The 18,548-nt window shown below is 36.9% G+C and overlaps 2 protein-coding genes across 3 annotated transcripts in view; one reads left to right on the top strand and one right to left on the bottom strand.

The window, feature by feature from the left end:
- Positions 1-18,063, bottom strand: part of LOC131694324 (phospholipid scramblase 1) — a 58,327-nt gene extending 40,264 nt beyond the window's left edge. Inside the window, exons 1-2 of one of the 2 annotated variants that reach the window (XM_058982967.1) lie at positions 17,933-18,063; positions 17,650-17,836 (exon numbers count right to left, since the gene is read on the bottom strand). The gene's annotated coding sequence lies outside the window, so the exon portion shown is untranslated. Of the gene's footprint in view, positions 1-17,649 lie in introns of both variants that reach the window. The other variant, XM_058982968.1, reaches the window with a different exon arrangement.
- LOC131694327 (farnesol dehydrogenase-like) lies at positions 9,155-10,143 on the top strand. Its single transcript, XM_058982975.1, has 2 exons — positions 9,155-9,773; positions 9,846-10,143. The coding sequence occupies exons 1-2, from the start codon at positions 9,210-9,212 to the stop codon at positions 10,017-10,019; spliced, it is 738 nt and encodes a 245-aa protein (XP_058838958.1). The 5' UTR covers positions 9,155-9,209; the 3' UTR covers positions 10,020-10,143.
- Positions 18,064-18,548: the final 485 nt, after the last annotated feature.

Genomic DNA, 18,548 nt, shown 5'->3' with positions numbered 1-18,548 from the left:
ACACAATTTTGAATTTCTGTATTAGGTCAGCGCACACTGTGCACTCTGTACTCTGTACTGTGCTACACAAAAAGTATTTCAATTTGTCTGAGAACGATGCAGCCGAGAAGACAATTTTTTTCGCGTCATTTTAACGCAATACTATTTTTATTGACGCTTCATTTCATTTTACGAGTAATTCGTTCCGTACTAATACACTGTTAATCCATAAATCCGTGATATCTGCAAAAACGTGTAAAATAAAATTATTTTAAAAGTGGACGCGTCAAAAAGTGGTAAAACAATAGGCAATCACGAAGGGCGGCTAGAATGTTGGGACTGATTGAATCTATAAGCCAATAAGTTTGGATAAGTGTTTCGATTTCATGTCTTCAGTATGTGACAGTCTTTCGTTCTGTTTTTGCTCGTCATGGAATAAAATGAGAGAGATAATCTTAAATAAGAGAGAAAAGAGAGGAAAAAAACCAACCAATCGAAATCGATTCAAGATCACTCTTCTATCTTTTATCTTTTGTACACTCACCACGAGTGCTTTCGGAATTGCGCTCTGATCTTCTCATTTCGTCGTCGTTATCCGTACTTTAATTGAAACTTTTTCCCAAATAGTGGTAAAACAAACCAGTAATCAGACAAACATTACAACTTTCTTCAAGAAGTTATACATCTCTTCCAATTTTGATGATGATTGTAAAAAAATCAAGAGCTATTTATTTTTATTCAAGAACAAACCAATTACTGAGCAGATGAGTGTCCACATATTTGTTTAACGAATTGATAAAAAGTTTCGCTATAGTTTCACAGGAAACGGATAATTTGCTGTAATTTAAAAACAGACAACTCTAAAAGAAAGCCTATTTGGCAAATTGGATGTAAGTGCGATGTGTTCTCTTCCATGTGTCGGAAGCAAGTGATGCTGAAATTATTAAGCTTATAAGTTTAAAGTTTCTAGTTATTTTGGTGGTGTCATCAATGTTATATTTACCATATTTTACGTAAATTAGAAGCATTCGTTAATCAGTGCTATCTAATTTTCTTTCGATTAGTGAACAAGTTCTGAGCAGTTTGGCTCAGTAGATTAAATTCTGGGTAGTTTCCATTAGTAGATTAAATCATTGAAATATATATATTTTACATTGTCCAAAAACCCATGAATTCCGAAATAAAACCATTGAATGTTAAATAATATTAACAATTAACATTTACTTAATTTAGGTAATCTTCTCAAGTTCCAACGGTTTTGCAAGATCGCTGAAAGTAAATAAAGCTAAGGTTCTTATTCTTGCTTTGTAGTGAAATCAGTAGTTTTTTTGCACTCACTTTACATTTTGACTTTTACTATAGTTCCAGGGACCTAGGAAAATCAGTCTACGATATTTTTAATTCGTAAGTCCAATGATATAAAAAGTATCTAAAAAGAATCTACTTAAATAGATAAATAAATAGATAGTTATTCTCATTTGCCTGATAATATTGTCGAAGACAGTCTTTAACCCATTGTCCACGAGAGTAAAATGAAAAAAAAACCTGAGTTAATCCACCTGAATTGTGGAATTGTGTCTTTCTCATTGTCTACGATTCCATGGCATGGCGGATCAAGGAGGAAGATCTGGGGGGTCCGGACGCTGCCGAAAATTTTCAACGTGTTAAAAATTTTTAAAATAGTTTTTATTTTAAAGTAGCAATCCCTCATTGCATACTCCTATTTAAACCTTTATGGATCAAAAAATTAGGTTGACGATTTTTAGAGTGATTGCATAACCATTCTATATGAAAAAGGCAAAAATATGCCTGTCCAAAAAAGTCAATTTTTGTCAAATTTTTTTTTCGAGATTTCATCAAATCTCAACGTTTCATACATTTTAAAGTCATTTGGCATCTAAAATGCAAATTCGATTTTGAAATTTTCCCTTACTCCCCCCTTTGAGAATTTTTCATTTCAGTTTGTATGGGAATTTGCTGTGTGGTCGCACTCTTCAACCCGTAACTCCGGAACCGGAAGTCCAATCAATAAAAAATTCAATAGCGGCAGATGGGAAGGTTGTAGCTTTCATTTGAGACTAAGTTTGTGCAAATCGGTCCAGCCATCTCTGAGGTGACATATTTTTCCACATACACACATACACTCACACTTACATACACACAAACATTTTCCGATCTCGACGAACTGAGTCATATGACACTTGGCTCTCTCGGCCGGAATTAGGTTGACGATTTTAAGAATGATTGCATAAACTTTCTATATGAGAAAGGCAAAACATGTGTTTTTCTCAGGATTGTTATGATCACGACATAATCAGTATCATTTAAATTAAAAATTTCATAAAGTTGAGTTAACGCAAACTTCGGATGAAGTCACAGAACTAGTAATAATAGCAAGACGCCTGATCACGAAAATAGGAGATAAACCTATTTTCAGCATCTACAAATCGCCTGCCTTATCAGAATATTTGAAGCAAATTTCGACATTTGCTTTGTGCGGACATCCTTTGCAACCGTAAACTTGGATTTCACATTGATATATTCCTATCCATGGAGAAAACCTTGACGTTGGTTTCGTTCTCTTGATTAGCAAATGCGTGTAAAGTTTCGTGAGACGGGTTTTTGGATATTTTTCTACTCATTCCAATTTAGCATCTTCTACACCTTGTAAACGTGTAATCTAGAATGCGTAGCATTTTCAAGTAGCCCTAAATACTTTGAACTCGATGCACTATAGCATTTCTTGTAACAGACATCATACTTTTAGGGTTTTTTAGTGTCTATTGTCCTAGTTTTGGAATAGTTTTCACTTTTCATAATTACGTTCAGTTTCCAGTGACTATCTCAAGTCATCAGCATTAATACATTTATGCAATAATTTTTAAGCCCCTCCCGAAACAAAATCCTGGCTACGGACCTGTCCACCAAACACACCGGAATTGCGGCTGATTGACTAGGCCATCGTGAAACTGGCATTTCAGGCGCATCCTAGGGAAATAAAATCGGAAGCAGACATGAGAAAGCTATGGATTTCCATTCAAAAACATTTTGGACTAACGTTGTACAAGCCCTTATGAGCAATGTCAAGATGAAGATACGTGCATTTGGATATGACTGTGAAATTGAACAAAACGAACATGGAAAGTTTAATAATATGCTTTAATTTATTCCCTCAAAATTTTAAAACGATCGGTTGAATGGGTGAATTTTGGCAAACCTTTTCATGCTATGCAATTTGATTCCATACACTCTTTAGATCTCGCCCATTTTCGTTTTTACATTTACTTCACACACGAAATATTTGCGCCGAAAACATATTTCATCGCATTTATTTCCTTTTTCAGAGTTGTCCTACTGAAGCTGTAGAGCTGTAAGATTCACTCACTACCGTTGCAGACAAGACGGGAAACGGCCCCCATTAAACACTGCTTACGGCCAATTGCAGTGGGTAGTGATTCTCATTGTGATATTGAGTGACGCTTCACACACTTAGTTGAGCTCGGCAATTTCCCGCACAGCCGAGTAATCATTAAATTGTTATACTAATATCTCGGAAAATGTGTCATTTGCTTGGTAATTTTAGCAGTAACTTCCCGAGTCTAGCAAACAATTCTCGACAAACATCTGATTAGATAAGCTTGAGCTATACCCTAGTAACAATTTAGGCTCTGAAGTAGTTTCATAACCACTCATAAAGCTTAGATTGCACTTATAGCTTGCTATAAAACTTCAATTGTTACTTGAGATAGCTTGTGCGACCACACCTGGCTGCTACTCCGTTAGCGATCTGGACTAGCTGAAGTTGCACAGAAAGGGAAAGAATGTTAGTCCGAGACTTGGTTTTGTTAGAGGCCGTTTAAACTACTGCGCACTCCACAAGTATCACGGGAGGAGGAAATTTGTTAGTAAGTATAGGGGTCAGCCAATTTCCGCTACGAAACCAAAGACCAGAGAAGAGGTGAGTCAGCTATCTGGACTAGATATCGACCCATCAACTCATGGACAGGGGACAAACGGCTTTACTTCCATTCCGAAGGAAGACGTGACCACAGATTTTTTTCTCCTCAGAAAAATCTCAACGACCTCGGCTGGGATTGAACCCAAACCAACTGGGATGGGTGGCGGTCACGCTTACCACTCAACCACCGGCGCCGCCAGGGAAAATTTTTACTAATATGCTTTATTTTATTGTCTGAAGGTTTGAAAACGATCGGTTGAATGGGTGAATTTTGACGAACCTTTTCTTGCGTTGCAAATTGATTCCGTACCCTCTATAGATTTAGATCATTGTCAATTACGCCGCGAACATATTTCATACTGATACATCCGAGAATGTGAATAAATTAACAGTGGAAATGTTATTTTTCGGATTTATTGTATGGAGTCGATGAATACATTATTTTACTTTTATGTTATTACTAGGGAAGAGTGAGGATTTATAGATCTTTTTTTTTGTTTTCGTTAAGCTTGTACTTGAATTTGACGTTAAATAGCGAGAAAAAGTGTTAAAAGATGCTCTATTAAATTTTTAACAAATATTGTCCACAAAAAGAAAAATAAAAGGAAAAAAAGCCAAAAAAAAATCTCGAAAAAAATAATCGAGCGTATTAAACAAATCGAAGCTTCAACAGAGAACTCAGTTTTATTTGTAAAGAGAATATGAAATAGTTTTGAGCGGCCTAAAATAAGCATTAACTGTACCGAAAATTTTATTTGTTTCACGGATACATTAATAGTTTCACGCGCGCGTTGCTTGTTCCCCTTCCCTGTCAGCCAGCACACGACTCATAAATCGTCACCAATGTCGCTCCCGCTCAAAGCGGAACTGAGCCAGGCTCCAACTCCAACCACTATCGAAATGTATGAACTGACAGCAGTTTGGGTCAGAACCCAACCCATCCCCTGGTTCAAACAAAAAAGGACAAAGTGGCTCGTATGCCTGTTGGCACCGCGGGGGTTAAGGGATAGGAGTTATGTATCAGAGGTCAATGGAAACGTAGTTGAATCTCATGTTTCACAATAATACAGATAAGCCAACCTCCGAGCATTTCGACACCGGATTTGGCCAAAAAACTTGATATTTCGCAGTTTCGTCCAGAGTGTCAAGAAACGATTCTGATTAAAAACATGCAAGGTGCAGAGCTTTCCAAATCGGAACGAACAACAACAGAGTGTTGCCAAAACGCGCACCTGAAGCTCTACACGACGCTGCTAACGAAGTAACGATGTTGTGTCAGTGATGATGAGACCAATATCAAAGCGGATTTCAAGCAGTTGCCGGGACAGGAATATTGCTGAGGATGACCATTTCAAACGAATCAAGCTTTCAAAATTCGCTTCGAATCACCTGATTTGGCAGGCCATTTGCAGTTTGTGGTAAACGTAGCGGTATACAGGGTGTCCCACATCAATTTGCATCACGGAAAAACGCTGTAGAAAATAATCCATTGGAGTCAACGGTGATTCGTGTGATTAAACGTTACCACCCAACTCTGAGCATCGAACGGAAGAAGTTCGGTCAGAATGGATGTTCTATTACTGAACAGGATCATAAGTGTATAGTGAAAGCGTTTAAGCGGAATCCCAGTGCTTCGGTCAGGGATGTGGCCAAAAAGTTGAATATGTCCACACACAGAAAAAAAAATGTTGGTAAAAATAAGAGTTTTTCACTCTTAGCAAAAAACAACCAACGCATACTCTTAGTTTAAAAATAAAACTTTTGTTTTAAGTACTATTCTTCATTTGCTTAAAAGGAAAACTTTTACTTTGATTATTTTTCTTGATTAATTTAAAAGTTTTACTTTCAACCTAATAGTTGGCGTTGGTTGTTTTTTGCTAAGAGCGGAACACTCTTACTTTTACCAATATTTTTTTTTCTGTGCAAGTCTTTCGTTCAGAGATCCAAGGACCAGGAGGGACTGCATACGTACAAAGTGCAGAAGGTACCAAACCGTGGCGAACGGCAAAATTCGATGGGAAAGTCACGAGCCTGGAAACTGTACACCCAGATTCTGACGAAGCCTTATTGTCTCATCATGGATGATAAGACTTACATCATGGCGGACTTCTGGCAGGCTCCGGGGCTACTGTTCTTTACCGCCCAGTACAAGTTTGATATTCCGCTGGAAGTAAGGAAGCAGAATCTTTCAAAGTTGATAAATACATAATTTAGCAAGCGATCTGCTCATGTGGCAAACGGAGTGCGCCGTTCGTGACTACCGCGACTGTAAAGACTATAAGCACAACTCAGCCATGAATCTTTCGTGTTTTTACAATATGTAAAAATAGAAAAAATATCGTTATAGCGTGTTTGTTGGGTCTTGTTGACGCATCTTACTGCTGCGTGTTGAGATCCTCTTCCTTGGTGGTGAAATATTAGATGCGTTGTCTGCCGTACCTTGAGGGTCATTCGATCCGTCTTCTCTCGTGTTTTCGTTTATGTCCATGTCGTCATCGGTACTGCATTCATGTTGCTCACGGTCGGATGTTCTTATTTGTTGTTTGTGCTTACGAGTCGCTATTGTAAATCATTCTTCATCGGTATTTGATTCCTTATTGGTGGTTTTGGTTGTTGGTTTGGAAACATTTGCTGTAATCATTGTTACTTCGATATTGGTAATGGCAGTTGGTTTAGCATATGACGACTGTATACCGGCTTTGGTCGTATCACGTGGAATTTCCTTAGCAGTCTCTGCGCAAGGTTTCCCGTGGTGTAGCGGCTGATCACTGGTGATGTGCATGTGAAAGTCAAGTAAGAGCGAATAGGTTTTGTCGGACGCATCCTCACCAAACGAACGCCGCTGCGAAGCCCTGAGAAGGAGTTCCTCCAAGTATCTTCCGTAACACTATTCACCTCTCCGTATTTGGACATGATTTTTTTGATAACGGAGGCATGAGTACGTGGTGCCAGGTCATGTATCTTTATTTCAATACTGTCAACATCTGTATACCTTGGGATACTGTGTAAAATGTCATTACATTCGACGACGTGTTTCATGTTGTCCTGGAAAGCGAATGATTCTGCTTGACTAATGTTTTTGAACATAATCAGTACCGCATGACGTAAATGATGGAATTGCACCTCGTTAACTTCTGCTACGTTGGGCTTCGGAGCGGAGCGATTTCTAGCGTCTGAACTGAGCGAGATGAAAAACCGAACTGTATTCAAATGTTGTCATGGAGCGGTACAAAGCCAACGGAGTCACTTTCGTACCCAAGGACATGAACCCTCCCCCCCACGCACCGGAACTAAGGCCCATCGCAAAATACTGGGCAGGTTTCCGTACAAGAGATGCTGCAGCCAGATGTTGTGCAGAACCTAATAAGTGCAGTTAAGCGTAAAGTGCGAGCGTACGGTTATGGTATTGAACTTGAATGAAATAAATATGCCAAAAGTTTACTAATGGGTTACATTTTCTTGTCTGAAAGTTTGAAAAGTATAGGTGTACTAGGTAAGGTATTTTCTACAGCGTTTTTTCCGTGATGGAATTTGATGCGAGACATCCTTTATTTGTGACCAATGGTACCATAAACTGTGAGATTTACAAAACTGAGCGCCTACAAAAACGGCTTGGATTTCCTTCCTCTCACCACAACGTCTAACCGCGCATTAACATGCTTTTCAATCGACTAGCAAACGATGAATGAAGCACAAAAATACATACGGGCCTTATATAACTTCTCAATATTCTACTCCATATTGTCGGCTCTGCCTGGAATAAACTGAAGCTTATCCGATGTCCACCTTTTTCGGGTCAAGACATGTTACTAAATTCTCCATCTACATAAATAGCGTGAGAATGTTTTTTTCGATTAAATTAAACTGATAATTTCCCTTCTCACTGAAGAAGGTGATATTTCATTTTCCATTTTTCAAAAGTGTCATAATATACATTTCATTACCCAGGAATCCGACAACTAAGTAGGATAGACTTGTTTTGTTATGTTTTTGAGGAGTGTAGTCAGCGAGCATAAAAGGGATGCCGCGATAAACTCATTGGAATGATCACCGTCGAATTTAGTTGTCGGGAAAAATAATGCGCGAATTAATCCGGAGAACGTGAAAAATGTAAAAATGTGAGTTTTTATTGTCGAAGTGGGGAACTGAGTGGTCCTGAGTTATAAATGCAATTTCTGCCGTCGACCTATTGCCATTCGGCTAAATTAGTCATTCGGCCAAATAGCATTCAATCAATCGAAATGCGGCCAAATGGTGTTCGGCCAATTAACCCATTTAACCTATTTTCACTCTATTTCTATTGTCATCCTACTAATTTGAAGTCATTAGTTAGAGCAGCATCTATTATCCTGTTTCAACGCAATGTCCCAAATGCTCAAATTTGAAGACAGTCTATTGACTGGAGACCGAATAATTGACAAAATAGTGCTGTACCCTCCGTAATGGGGTCAAAATAGGCTCTTGTCCTATAATTATTTGTCACTCTTGTATACAAATAGAAAGAGTCAAACAAAAACGACATCTTTGTTATGAATGCCCTGTTCTATTTCGCTTTTTTCATCATCTATGAAACTGTCTAGTCTAGCATGACATAATACTTCTAGGGTTATCAAAATAGGAATATGCTAGTTCTAATATGGGTCTTTTGCAATCAAATAATAAGAATTAGCTCATAAGTGACACTTTGTAACGGCGTTAAATAATAAGAATATTTTCTTTATAACTTCACTTCAAAATGCTTTGACAAAGATGATTTTTGAAATGGTCATATGTTCCTCTAAATGAAAAATATTTTATAAAAATAACTTTGCTGAAGACACTATAGCACAAAAATCAGAATTTCGTGGTAAAAATAATACGTTTGTAAAGGTTTCTGCACGAGCTACATTTGTTGTTTTCAAGAGAATATAAATTTGGTAAGTATACATACTTTGCTGGGAATATATTATTTTGCTTCAGAATATAATAATGCGAATGGACAAGTGACAAGACAAAAATTCAAACACAGTAGCTAAGAAACTTAAGAAGCTTTTTGCATTATCTATGAACCGGATTAGCACACCCAACACTCATTCCTAACTAGTGTATCATCCCTGCAAACAAACGCATACCCACTATTCCACCATGTAACATAGCAATTAACCAGTACTCTGACTACGTTATAAATAAGCATACTTCCCATCCGCCTACAACCAGTCTTAGTCGGAACACAAAACGAACTATTACTATCGAACAATTAATTGCATTACAATTAACAGTATACCGCGGAAAAATGGAGCGTTGGGTTGGAAAGGTAGCTCTAGTGACGGGTGCGAGTTCCGGTATTGGAGCTGCCATTGCAAAAGAGCTGGCTCGGTCAGGTCTTACAACCGTTGGTCTGGCCAGAAGGGTTGAACGGGTTGAAGCGCTTAAAAGTGAACTAACAACGGAAGCTGCTTCCAGGTTGATCGCGTTAAAGTGTGATATAACTAAAGAGGAAGATATACTAAGCGCGTTTGCCTTCGTTAATCGGAGGTTCGGTGGCATTGCTGTTTTAGTGAATAATGCAGGAGTGTCTTCAGATACGACGGTACTGACGCCAGAAAACACAAAGAAAGTTCGAGAAATTTTCGATACCAATGTAATTGCATTGATACAATGCAGCAGGGAAGCGTTCCAGTCGATGAAGAAACAAACGTCGGAGGGTCACATCATCAACATCAACAGCGTTTCGGGTCATTACGTACTGGACTTACCTCGACAGTCAGTGTACAGTCCGAGCAAGTTTGCCGTAACAGCCCTCACGGAAACAATGCGTAACGAGTTGAGGAAAGAAAAAACAAATATTAAAGTAACGGTAAGTGGATTCATTGTATTCGTGAGCGCATTCGAGCAGGAACCAGTATGATTGAATTTTAATATCTTTCAGAGCATTAGTCCAGGAATAGTAAAAACGGAAATTTTGGAAGGCGTTCCCGGGGTAGATCTTATTCCGACTTTGGAACCGGAGGATATAGCCGATGCCGTACGGTACGTACTGAGTACCCCGCCGAGAGTTCAGATTCACGAACTAATGATTCGACCAATGGGGGAGCCGTTCTAGTCGTAGAATGACTGGGTTTTGGTTGATTAAAGTGAATCTCGAAATCGGTTTGGTGAAAGTAAGCGTGGTACGCGGAGTAATGCCACAAAATTTATAACTTAAAAGAAGTAAACAAATATTTTTATTAGGATACCGTGAAATACAGTAAAAAATTATAACATTTTTGGGTTTTTTTTTTAAATTTTTCCCACTACCTAATCCAGTTTTTCCCACTATCCAGTTTTGCTGAAGGTTCAGGTAGGGATAACGAATACCGGTAATGCTCCCTTAATATTTATCGACAAAGGCGTAAAAATGCACATTTCGATAAAACCATATATGCATTGGAACAAGATTGGCCACCCTCCCATAGAGCGAAACACACTTTGGAACAAACTTTTCTCGAAATATTTGACCATCAAACTCTCCTGATTTAGACCCGATGGACCACTCCATCTAATTCATAGTTTAATTCAATTGGGTCAATAAATGAAGAGTGAAATTCTCCTTTTATTTCATAAAACGATAAAGCACATCTTTCTAAATATAACAATATAAATGTCCAACCTTTAAAACTTCAGAAGGATTTTTAATTGATTTTCTAAAAAATGTGAACACGTCCTCGTTTGACACTATCGATCTTCTTTGACAGTGAATTCAGCCACGTGGGTTGGCATTTTTGACAGTTATCCCAGCAAAAGGATAGGGATCAAGGGAATTTAATGAAAGGTGTGGTCGTGATAATTCAATTTCATAAAATATTTTTTATTTATTATTTTACGTACGAAGAAGTGAAAAACAGGTTCGATTGCGTATCTTTAACGTCAACTGCATCTGATAAAATAAAAAAAACAGCATATGACTGAATAACCCAATTAAAGACCATGCGAGGCACTAATGTAAATATTGAATACTATTTTGGTAAACCTATATTCCATACACAAGTTATGACAAACGTTATATGTACGCGGATAATTTTTCCTCACCCTGTAATAATGAACGTTTTTGAAACGTGTGAAACGACCCGTTTCATCTCATCCAACACTGGTCCGTCGAAGAACCTTCATCAGATGATGTTGAAACCTGCATTTCGACACATATCTCTCATTAAGCCCTAAGTCGCAATGTACTCAAATGGAGAAAAATCAATTTCAATATTCGGCGATCCTTTTCTAAATGTAGTTTTTATTGTAGGTATAAATTACTTTATGACCATGTTTTTCCGGAAGCATCTTTGGTTAAACCTTATGACAATATAACAAAGAATTTAATTCCTATGTGCTTTTAGTGAATAGAAACTAAAAAAATGCTTACGCCCAATTTGCATCCCAGTCGTGATTTCGCCCTTCAGCAACCACCATTTGCGGAAGGGCTAAGCTGTGTACATAATTTTCAGAAGGGCGCGGTAAATGGGCTAAACTAACTCTGTCTTGCTGGGTAGGGCTGGGAAAATGGGCGAGCTTGACAGTATACTTTTTAATAGGGCTCAGCAAATGGGCGCATAGAAACCCAATGTAAATGAAACGGCGCGTGCATCTTTTCTTCGAATTACATGAAAATATCGAAATATTCGAATGTTTATGTGCAACAACTATCGAGTAGACATGATCATAGTAAATATTGCTTATCATTTATATAATAGAACCGCCGAAAGAATAATTTTGTGAATAATAACCGTACGCCCGGTTTTGTAAAAAAATGTAAGTTTAGCCTTTATATTCCATATGAGAAGAAGGGCCGAAGTCGAAATCTCGAAGAAAATGCATGTTTCGCCGTTTTGTTTTCTTTAATTATAAATCGAACTAAAACCATTTTAACTAATTTTCACCTCAATCTTGTAGTATTTTTGTCGCATAATGTCATAATAGCGAAAACGCAGTTTGTTTACATTTGCGATTTAAGCCCTAATGAAAGATCTATGTCGATTTCTTAGGGGGTTATAATCTGGTGGGGCTGGCGAGATTGCCCTACTTTGTAATCGATTAACCGGCCAATTGTTGCACCGACTAATATTAGCCTGTACACGATGACGAAATCGACTGATAAGGCGACATAAAATGACTTACTGTGAGCCGTGTTTGTAAACACTGTCATTGAACTGTGAAGCAATACTTGTAAACACGACTCACAGTAGAGGTCATACCCAGTAAGTTCAGTCGGGAAATTAGAATCGGTTATGTCACTAAAGCCGGATACTAAGTAGCACCGGCCAGAATTCTGCCTCATTTTACAGCTATCTTTACTGGGAATATAATTGACAAAATATCTTTAAAATAGGTATATTTCAACCAAAAGAATAGGTCGATTATTTAAGTTTTTAATACTGGAACCAGATTTACAGAGATTAACTCTGGTGATGATTATGCTAATGAAAATCTCTCACCGACGCACAGTTTTCGATTTTCATAACTTTTATATTTTTTCCTAAATGTAGGATAGATGCCCCCCTAAAACATTTTTCAACAAAACTTAAAATTTTAACAATGTTGAACTACTATAACTAATTTGATTTTATCATTCTAATCAAGTATCATATAATATCAAATAATCCTGTTTAAAAGTTATTTTAGGGGGTTACATACCTTTGGTGAAAAAAAATTAAAGAAAGTGCGAATTTATGAAAAGACATAAAGCAATGATTTTTTTGCATCAAAGTTATAGTTTCTTGATAGCACATTTTTCAGTGAAAAAAAAGCATTAGTTTACAAAATTGGCAGAGTTATGACTTTTTTTATTTAAAGGACTTGCGGTGATCGCGATTGAAGTCCACCAGATCCTCGTACCTTAACGATTAGTTTAATAAATAATATTTTTTTCTTACATACTGGAACGTTTTTCATGAAAAATCGATGCTTTAGGCTCTGAACATTGCATTAAAAATTTCTTATCTATAAAAACAAAAAAAATATGCATTAAAAAGTAATCGTTAAGGTACGAGAAAAATTAATAACGAACAATTGACAAAAAATGAAGAAAATCGGTTGAGTAGTTTTTCGGCAATCGTGATCACGGAAAAGCCATTTGTAGAAGAACAACATTGCGAGATAATCGAGTTTAACATTTCAAATTACCACTTTGCTGGTATCCCGATCAGAAACACATAACAAAAATATTTCAAAATTATATTTCGCATTGTTACTTGTTACAAATTTCTGTTATTTTAACTACTAACGAGACCTAATTTATAACACAATATGTTACAAAAAATATGTTCTGTTATAATCTTGTTATTTCATTCTGATCGGGATACGAAGCGTGCTTCGAAGCGCTGTAACTTTCGATCTATTGCTCAGATCTCTATGAAAATTTAAGAAAATATTCTCAAGGAGATTATTATTTTCTTTTTTCAGATAAAGTAATAATTTCTTTTTTCGATTTATGATAAATGAAAACGTTCATGAGCCCTTAAAACATTAAATTAACAAAAAATAGGGGAATGTGGTCGGTTTTCGGCACCATTTTGTTTTCGGCATAGAGTAATGTTGTACAGTAATGTTTCGATTATATCACTATGCGTTTATATCAATACTCGTTTATATCACCCTCGATTATATCACGGTTTTGCTCGATTATATCACGCTTTTTGAAAAACAGATAAGGCACACTACGTGTTGATCCAATTAAGCCACATGTTGTGTCCTGGCACTTTTAGGATTTTTTTTACAATTGATTTGCTTATTTACATGTAGGGTAATAAGCCTATTATTGGGGGTGGGTGTAGCTTAGTTGGTAAATCGATTGCCTTGTACGCAGCGCACCTGGGTTCGAGTCCCGACCCCACACATAGGGTTAGAAATTTTTCATAAGAGATTTTTCTAACCCGAAGAGGCGAATGACCTTAAGGTTAAAACTTCTATAATCGAAATAAAAAAATAAAATAGAATAAGCCTATTATTGGGTTTCGGACTATTTCGTTAAGGGTTTATATATGATGAGGTCGGTCAAAAAGTCCAGCTTTTTAATTTTTTTTATCTTTATGTATAGATTCTTAAGAAAGTATCTGAAATTTTTATAGAGGTCTAAACAGTAGAAGCAAAGTAATAGCGCTGTTTATCTTGTTCCTTTACATAAACGGAGGGCGTGGCGCGAAACTTTAAACGTGAATTATCTTGAAATCATGTTTTACAAAAACGTTGTTGCAATGTCTAGGAGTGCCAAAATATCTTTCGACCGATTCCAATTTTAGCTTCAAATTCCTATTTGCCGTGTCCTTCAGGGGCCGTCTGGTGTATTGGGTAAACAAATCGACTTCTTTTTTGTTCTGTTAATTGTTAGTTATCCGCAGAAAAATCTAACAAAATAATGAGAAAACCAAAATACGCACAATATGGTAGGTATGCAGATATGCATTTTGAAAGGACAACATCAACAATTGGAGATGGGACTATTTCTATGGATGTTGGAACAACGAGAACTGAATCGTAGCCTCTTCGAATACACTGATTTTAATAGTCATGATATTTGCCCAATACCTTAACGTGCCAGATTCCTTCAAGTTTAGCTTTGGGAGGTTCAACAACTTTATGAAACGGTCAAGTGAAGCTGTATGGGGAAAAATTATCCGCTTATGCCATATCGTTTGACCCAACGCGTTGAACAAAGATGGCAGAAAATTAGAGCCCTTAGCTATTAACTGGTGAAAGAATATAATTTATACTGTCAACATGAGAACATTTACTAACAATTCAGTAAAATGATCAATTTTTGTCATTTAGAAAAATGTGGTCGGTTGACGGCACCCTAAGAAAAATTACTAACTTTGGCGATAGTTATTAAATAAATTAACCAATAAAACAAGACTTTAAGATATTCTATCAAACACCTAAAGAAACACAATCTATTTGAGCTATTCTAAATGCATACTTCCATAAATCAATGCATGAAAATTAATGTTTAAAGAGCTATGGATGCCTTGAAATTTATTTTTACCAAGCAGTTCAAATTGTGATGAAAATCTACAAATAACTCGAGATAACTAATTTATTTTCCATGCATTAAATTTTAATAAATCGAGACCAACCTGGCTAAATCGCTACTAAGAACTAACCTAAGGAATCAAATTGTTTCTGTTCACATACAAAGTATTTGTATTGAAAAGTTAATTATATACACTTTTTCAGAATACGCTTTTAGAAGCACTCTTCGTCTTTTTTAATTTTCAAATTAGTGTCCTAATTTATTCAAAATCGAGTTCAGCGCACCAAAACTATCCTTACACGATATTTTCAATCATTTTAAACGTTTTAAACAGCCCGGGGATAACTTGACAGATAGTGCTTGTTTCATATATGTACCACCGATTTGATGGTGGCGCTAGTATGCCTTTTCTGTACGACTACCACGAACAACGACACGAAAAAGTTTCAAGAGAAAAGCGTGTTTCGTTACGTGTGTTATGAACGCCGTCAATGCGGCTAGAACAACATTTAGAAAAAGCGTATTCCAAAATGTGGATAAAGAAAAATATTATTAGAGAATAAATTTATCCCTGATTGGAAACCGTCAGCAAAGTTACATAAATCTTATTATAGATTTAGCTGGAAGGTGTTGCTTTTAGCAACCGGCTCTCTTCCTTCCTAAACATGTTTTGGTTTTCTTGTTGTGTGAAGTTTGTAATCGGTAAATCATTGGTGTTATAAATGAAATATAAATGAAAAACTTTTTGGCCAATGAAAGTAAATCACCAAGCTTAACAATTCGTGAACCTGCGACATCTTGTTTCAAGTTCATTAAGAACGTCAAGAATTCTAGCATTTTGATTGGGAGAATAAACAATATATGTAGGATTTTCTACACATTTAGCAAAATTGGTTTTGAATAAAATTTGTGTGCTTTTATCAGAATTCTGGCATCAAACCAGTAGCGCTCGGTTTCAGCAAGAATGCTGCCAGGAATGTACAATTTTGTTCGACTTCGGCCAGAGTTTTGTTCGACTTTTACAATAATTCTGTCCGGAAGATGTTGCGATGGTTTTGGTATGGATCCCTTCAGAATTATTCTGGCATTTTTCTCGGCTCTACCGGAGGATTTCATGCCTTAGGAGATGTTGATTAGTTTCGGAAGATTTTCGGAAATTCCAATATAAGTGGTAGTGGCTTGATTTTGAAAGTCATCTTCTTGTATTTCCGAAAATCGATTTATTTTCTTTCGGATTTTCCAAATGGAATCTATGTTTCCGTTTATGTATGGGGGAATGAGGACAGTTTCTAATGTAAACAGCGAAATAGATTTGATGATAGAAATGCTTAAACTGGTTATTTTTTAGATATGGAAAATAGTAAATGGGATGCGCCTTTTTCAAATTTTGCTCCATTCGAGCCGCCATGACATCACCAAATCACCACAAAATTTGCTTATGAGTTCAATATATGGGAGCTGTCAAGTTGTCCCCGGGCTGGTTTTAAAGTACTTTTATGCTTTTGTCCAGATTTTGTACCACTGTGCGACGAAACCCAACTTAGTGGGTTAATTATTCGATCGAATGCGAACCCCAGATTCCTTAGGCTTACTGTATCATTTTCACAACTGTCTATGTGGCAGTTCCACCTCCAACGAAAACCAACAACTTTTAGACTTCTAAGACTGTTCGCAACGCTGATGTATTCTATATGGGATGTTCTATTTTACATCACCGACTAAAACAGATAGATCGCTATGCTGAGATGTAGTTCTATTTTTCGAGCACTTTTTTGGATTAGATTTAAACAGCTCGACTATTCTGTTGTAAATTTTCCACAATTTAAAACACGAATAGAACACTGTCCTGGATTGTTTTCATTGGTTTGTGTGACGACTGACAGCAGAAAAAAAACAATGTGTCACATAAGACACAAAAAAAAACAAAAATCAAATAAACAACATTTAGAATTAGGCAATCCATTAGACGTTTGTTTGACAATTCAGCGGTGGGTTCTGTCAAGAAGTCTACTCCTGCGAACAGAAAAACTCGTCCGATTCGTTTAATGTTGGATCGAATCAACGATATTGTCGGACGTCGCACCCCTCGGAGTAACGTCAGAATAAGTAAACAAGAAATAATCAGGTGATCAGAAACGTCTCATGGATTGCCAATAGGTGGCTAAATCATCGCATTGGGAACACCGTGTTCTAGATGTATTTTGACAGACAGATCCAAATTATCCGACGGCGGACGGCTTGTCATTTTGAAACAAATTTACATCGGAGCATTGCGAACAGCCTAAAACAAAACAAAATAAAATTCAGTGGCGAAATCAAACATTTTCACCCCCAATTACGGTATACATAGTAGATGTTTCACATGTATGAGTATTAGTTGCCGCCGCAATTCTACGGACCCGATGTTTTGGTATGCAAAGAAACCAAAAGTGGAAGTGGACAAAAAAGCGAAAAGAGCACGCAATCTTCTGGGGTTTTCGATTGATTGACACCGGTGTAGTGGAGTGCACTGAAACTGCACCGTTTTGTACTTTCAAGCAGAAGAGAAGAAAACTGGGTATGTTCCATTGACACTTCTGCTAGAAAGTGCAAAAACAGTGCCATCCACTACACCGGTGTCAATCAATCGAAAATCCCATTCGTTTTCCATTGCAAGGCTTCGAGTTCCACAGTCAAAATTTCTGTTTTCTGTTGCAACTTCATTAACAAGACTAAAATATATTTTAAGACTTACATTTACGCGTACTACTCTCCCGTTAGTTCAACACTTAGCGGTTTAAAAGCTGCCACGAATAACATTACTCACTACGAACTTCACTCAATAGTCAACTGCACTACTTCGGCGAAAGTAATGAATCAGAGGACGTATCGCTCATTGGCATTGTTTAGCAATCCAAACTTCACAGATTATGATTCACACGCTGAGAACGACCGTGAAAATTAATCATGCAAATCCATCAGAATAATAACAGAAGCGAAAAGTTGCTGAACACTTTTGTCCTTCGACAAGCACTTACTTCACAAAAGTAAGTTTAAGTCGGAACTTACTCCCTTATGCACACCTACTGTAGACTATGAGATGAGAATATGTTATTTTTAAACACTGTCACTTCGACGGCTAATTAAACACTATTAAATAAATTTTATTTACCCTATTTCTAATTCGATTTGCGAAACATATCCATTTGTCAAGCTGTCCGAAATTTGATTCAAAATTATGTCAGGCTTCTGTCAGAATTTCGGCTTAGATGCAACAACCGATTAATCTGGCAACGGCTGTTGCATTTGAAGCTGATTTCTAACAGAATTCAGAATTGTATACTGAATGGTTTCACTGGGTGTGAAGGGTGATGAACCTATGTTTACCTTTGCAGGCATATTTGTGAATTTAATTTGGAATCCATCACATTTTGTTTAAATTTCTTTATTATGCATGAGGCGAAGTCCGTCACTGTAGTCTCATGACGAATGTCATGTAGCGCTTTTCGAGAAAACCGATGGTTAAAGTTTAAGATTGAATATCTTGAAACTTATAAGTGCTAGAAACAATTCTAGCCAAACATGTCAAATGGTCCCTAAGTGAAAATGACAGTTTCTCTTTGTTTTTCTTTTATTTATTTCTTTCTTTTGTTT

This window comes from Topomyia yanbarensis, chromosome 3 (assembly GCF_030247195.1).
Source record: "Topomyia yanbarensis strain Yona2022 chromosome 3, ASM3024719v1, whole genome shotgun sequence".
Lineage (NCBI taxonomy): Eukaryota > Metazoa > Arthropoda > Insecta > Diptera > Culicidae > Topomyia > Topomyia yanbarensis.
Note: the sequence above shows the minus strand (reverse complement) of the source record. Positions and strands in the feature narration are given on the sequence as shown.

What these genes read in the sequence shown, in the direction of transcription:
- LOC131694327 (XM_058982975.1), top strand. Translation starts at nt 9,210, where the DNA reads ATGGAGCGTTGGGTTGGAAAGGTAGCTCTAGTGACGGGTGCGAGTTCC. An exon ending in AAACAAATATTAAAGTAACG is followed by an intron (nt 9,774 to 9,845) that starts GTAAGTGGATTC and finishes AATATCTTTCAG; the next exon opens with AGCATTAGTCCAGGAATAGT.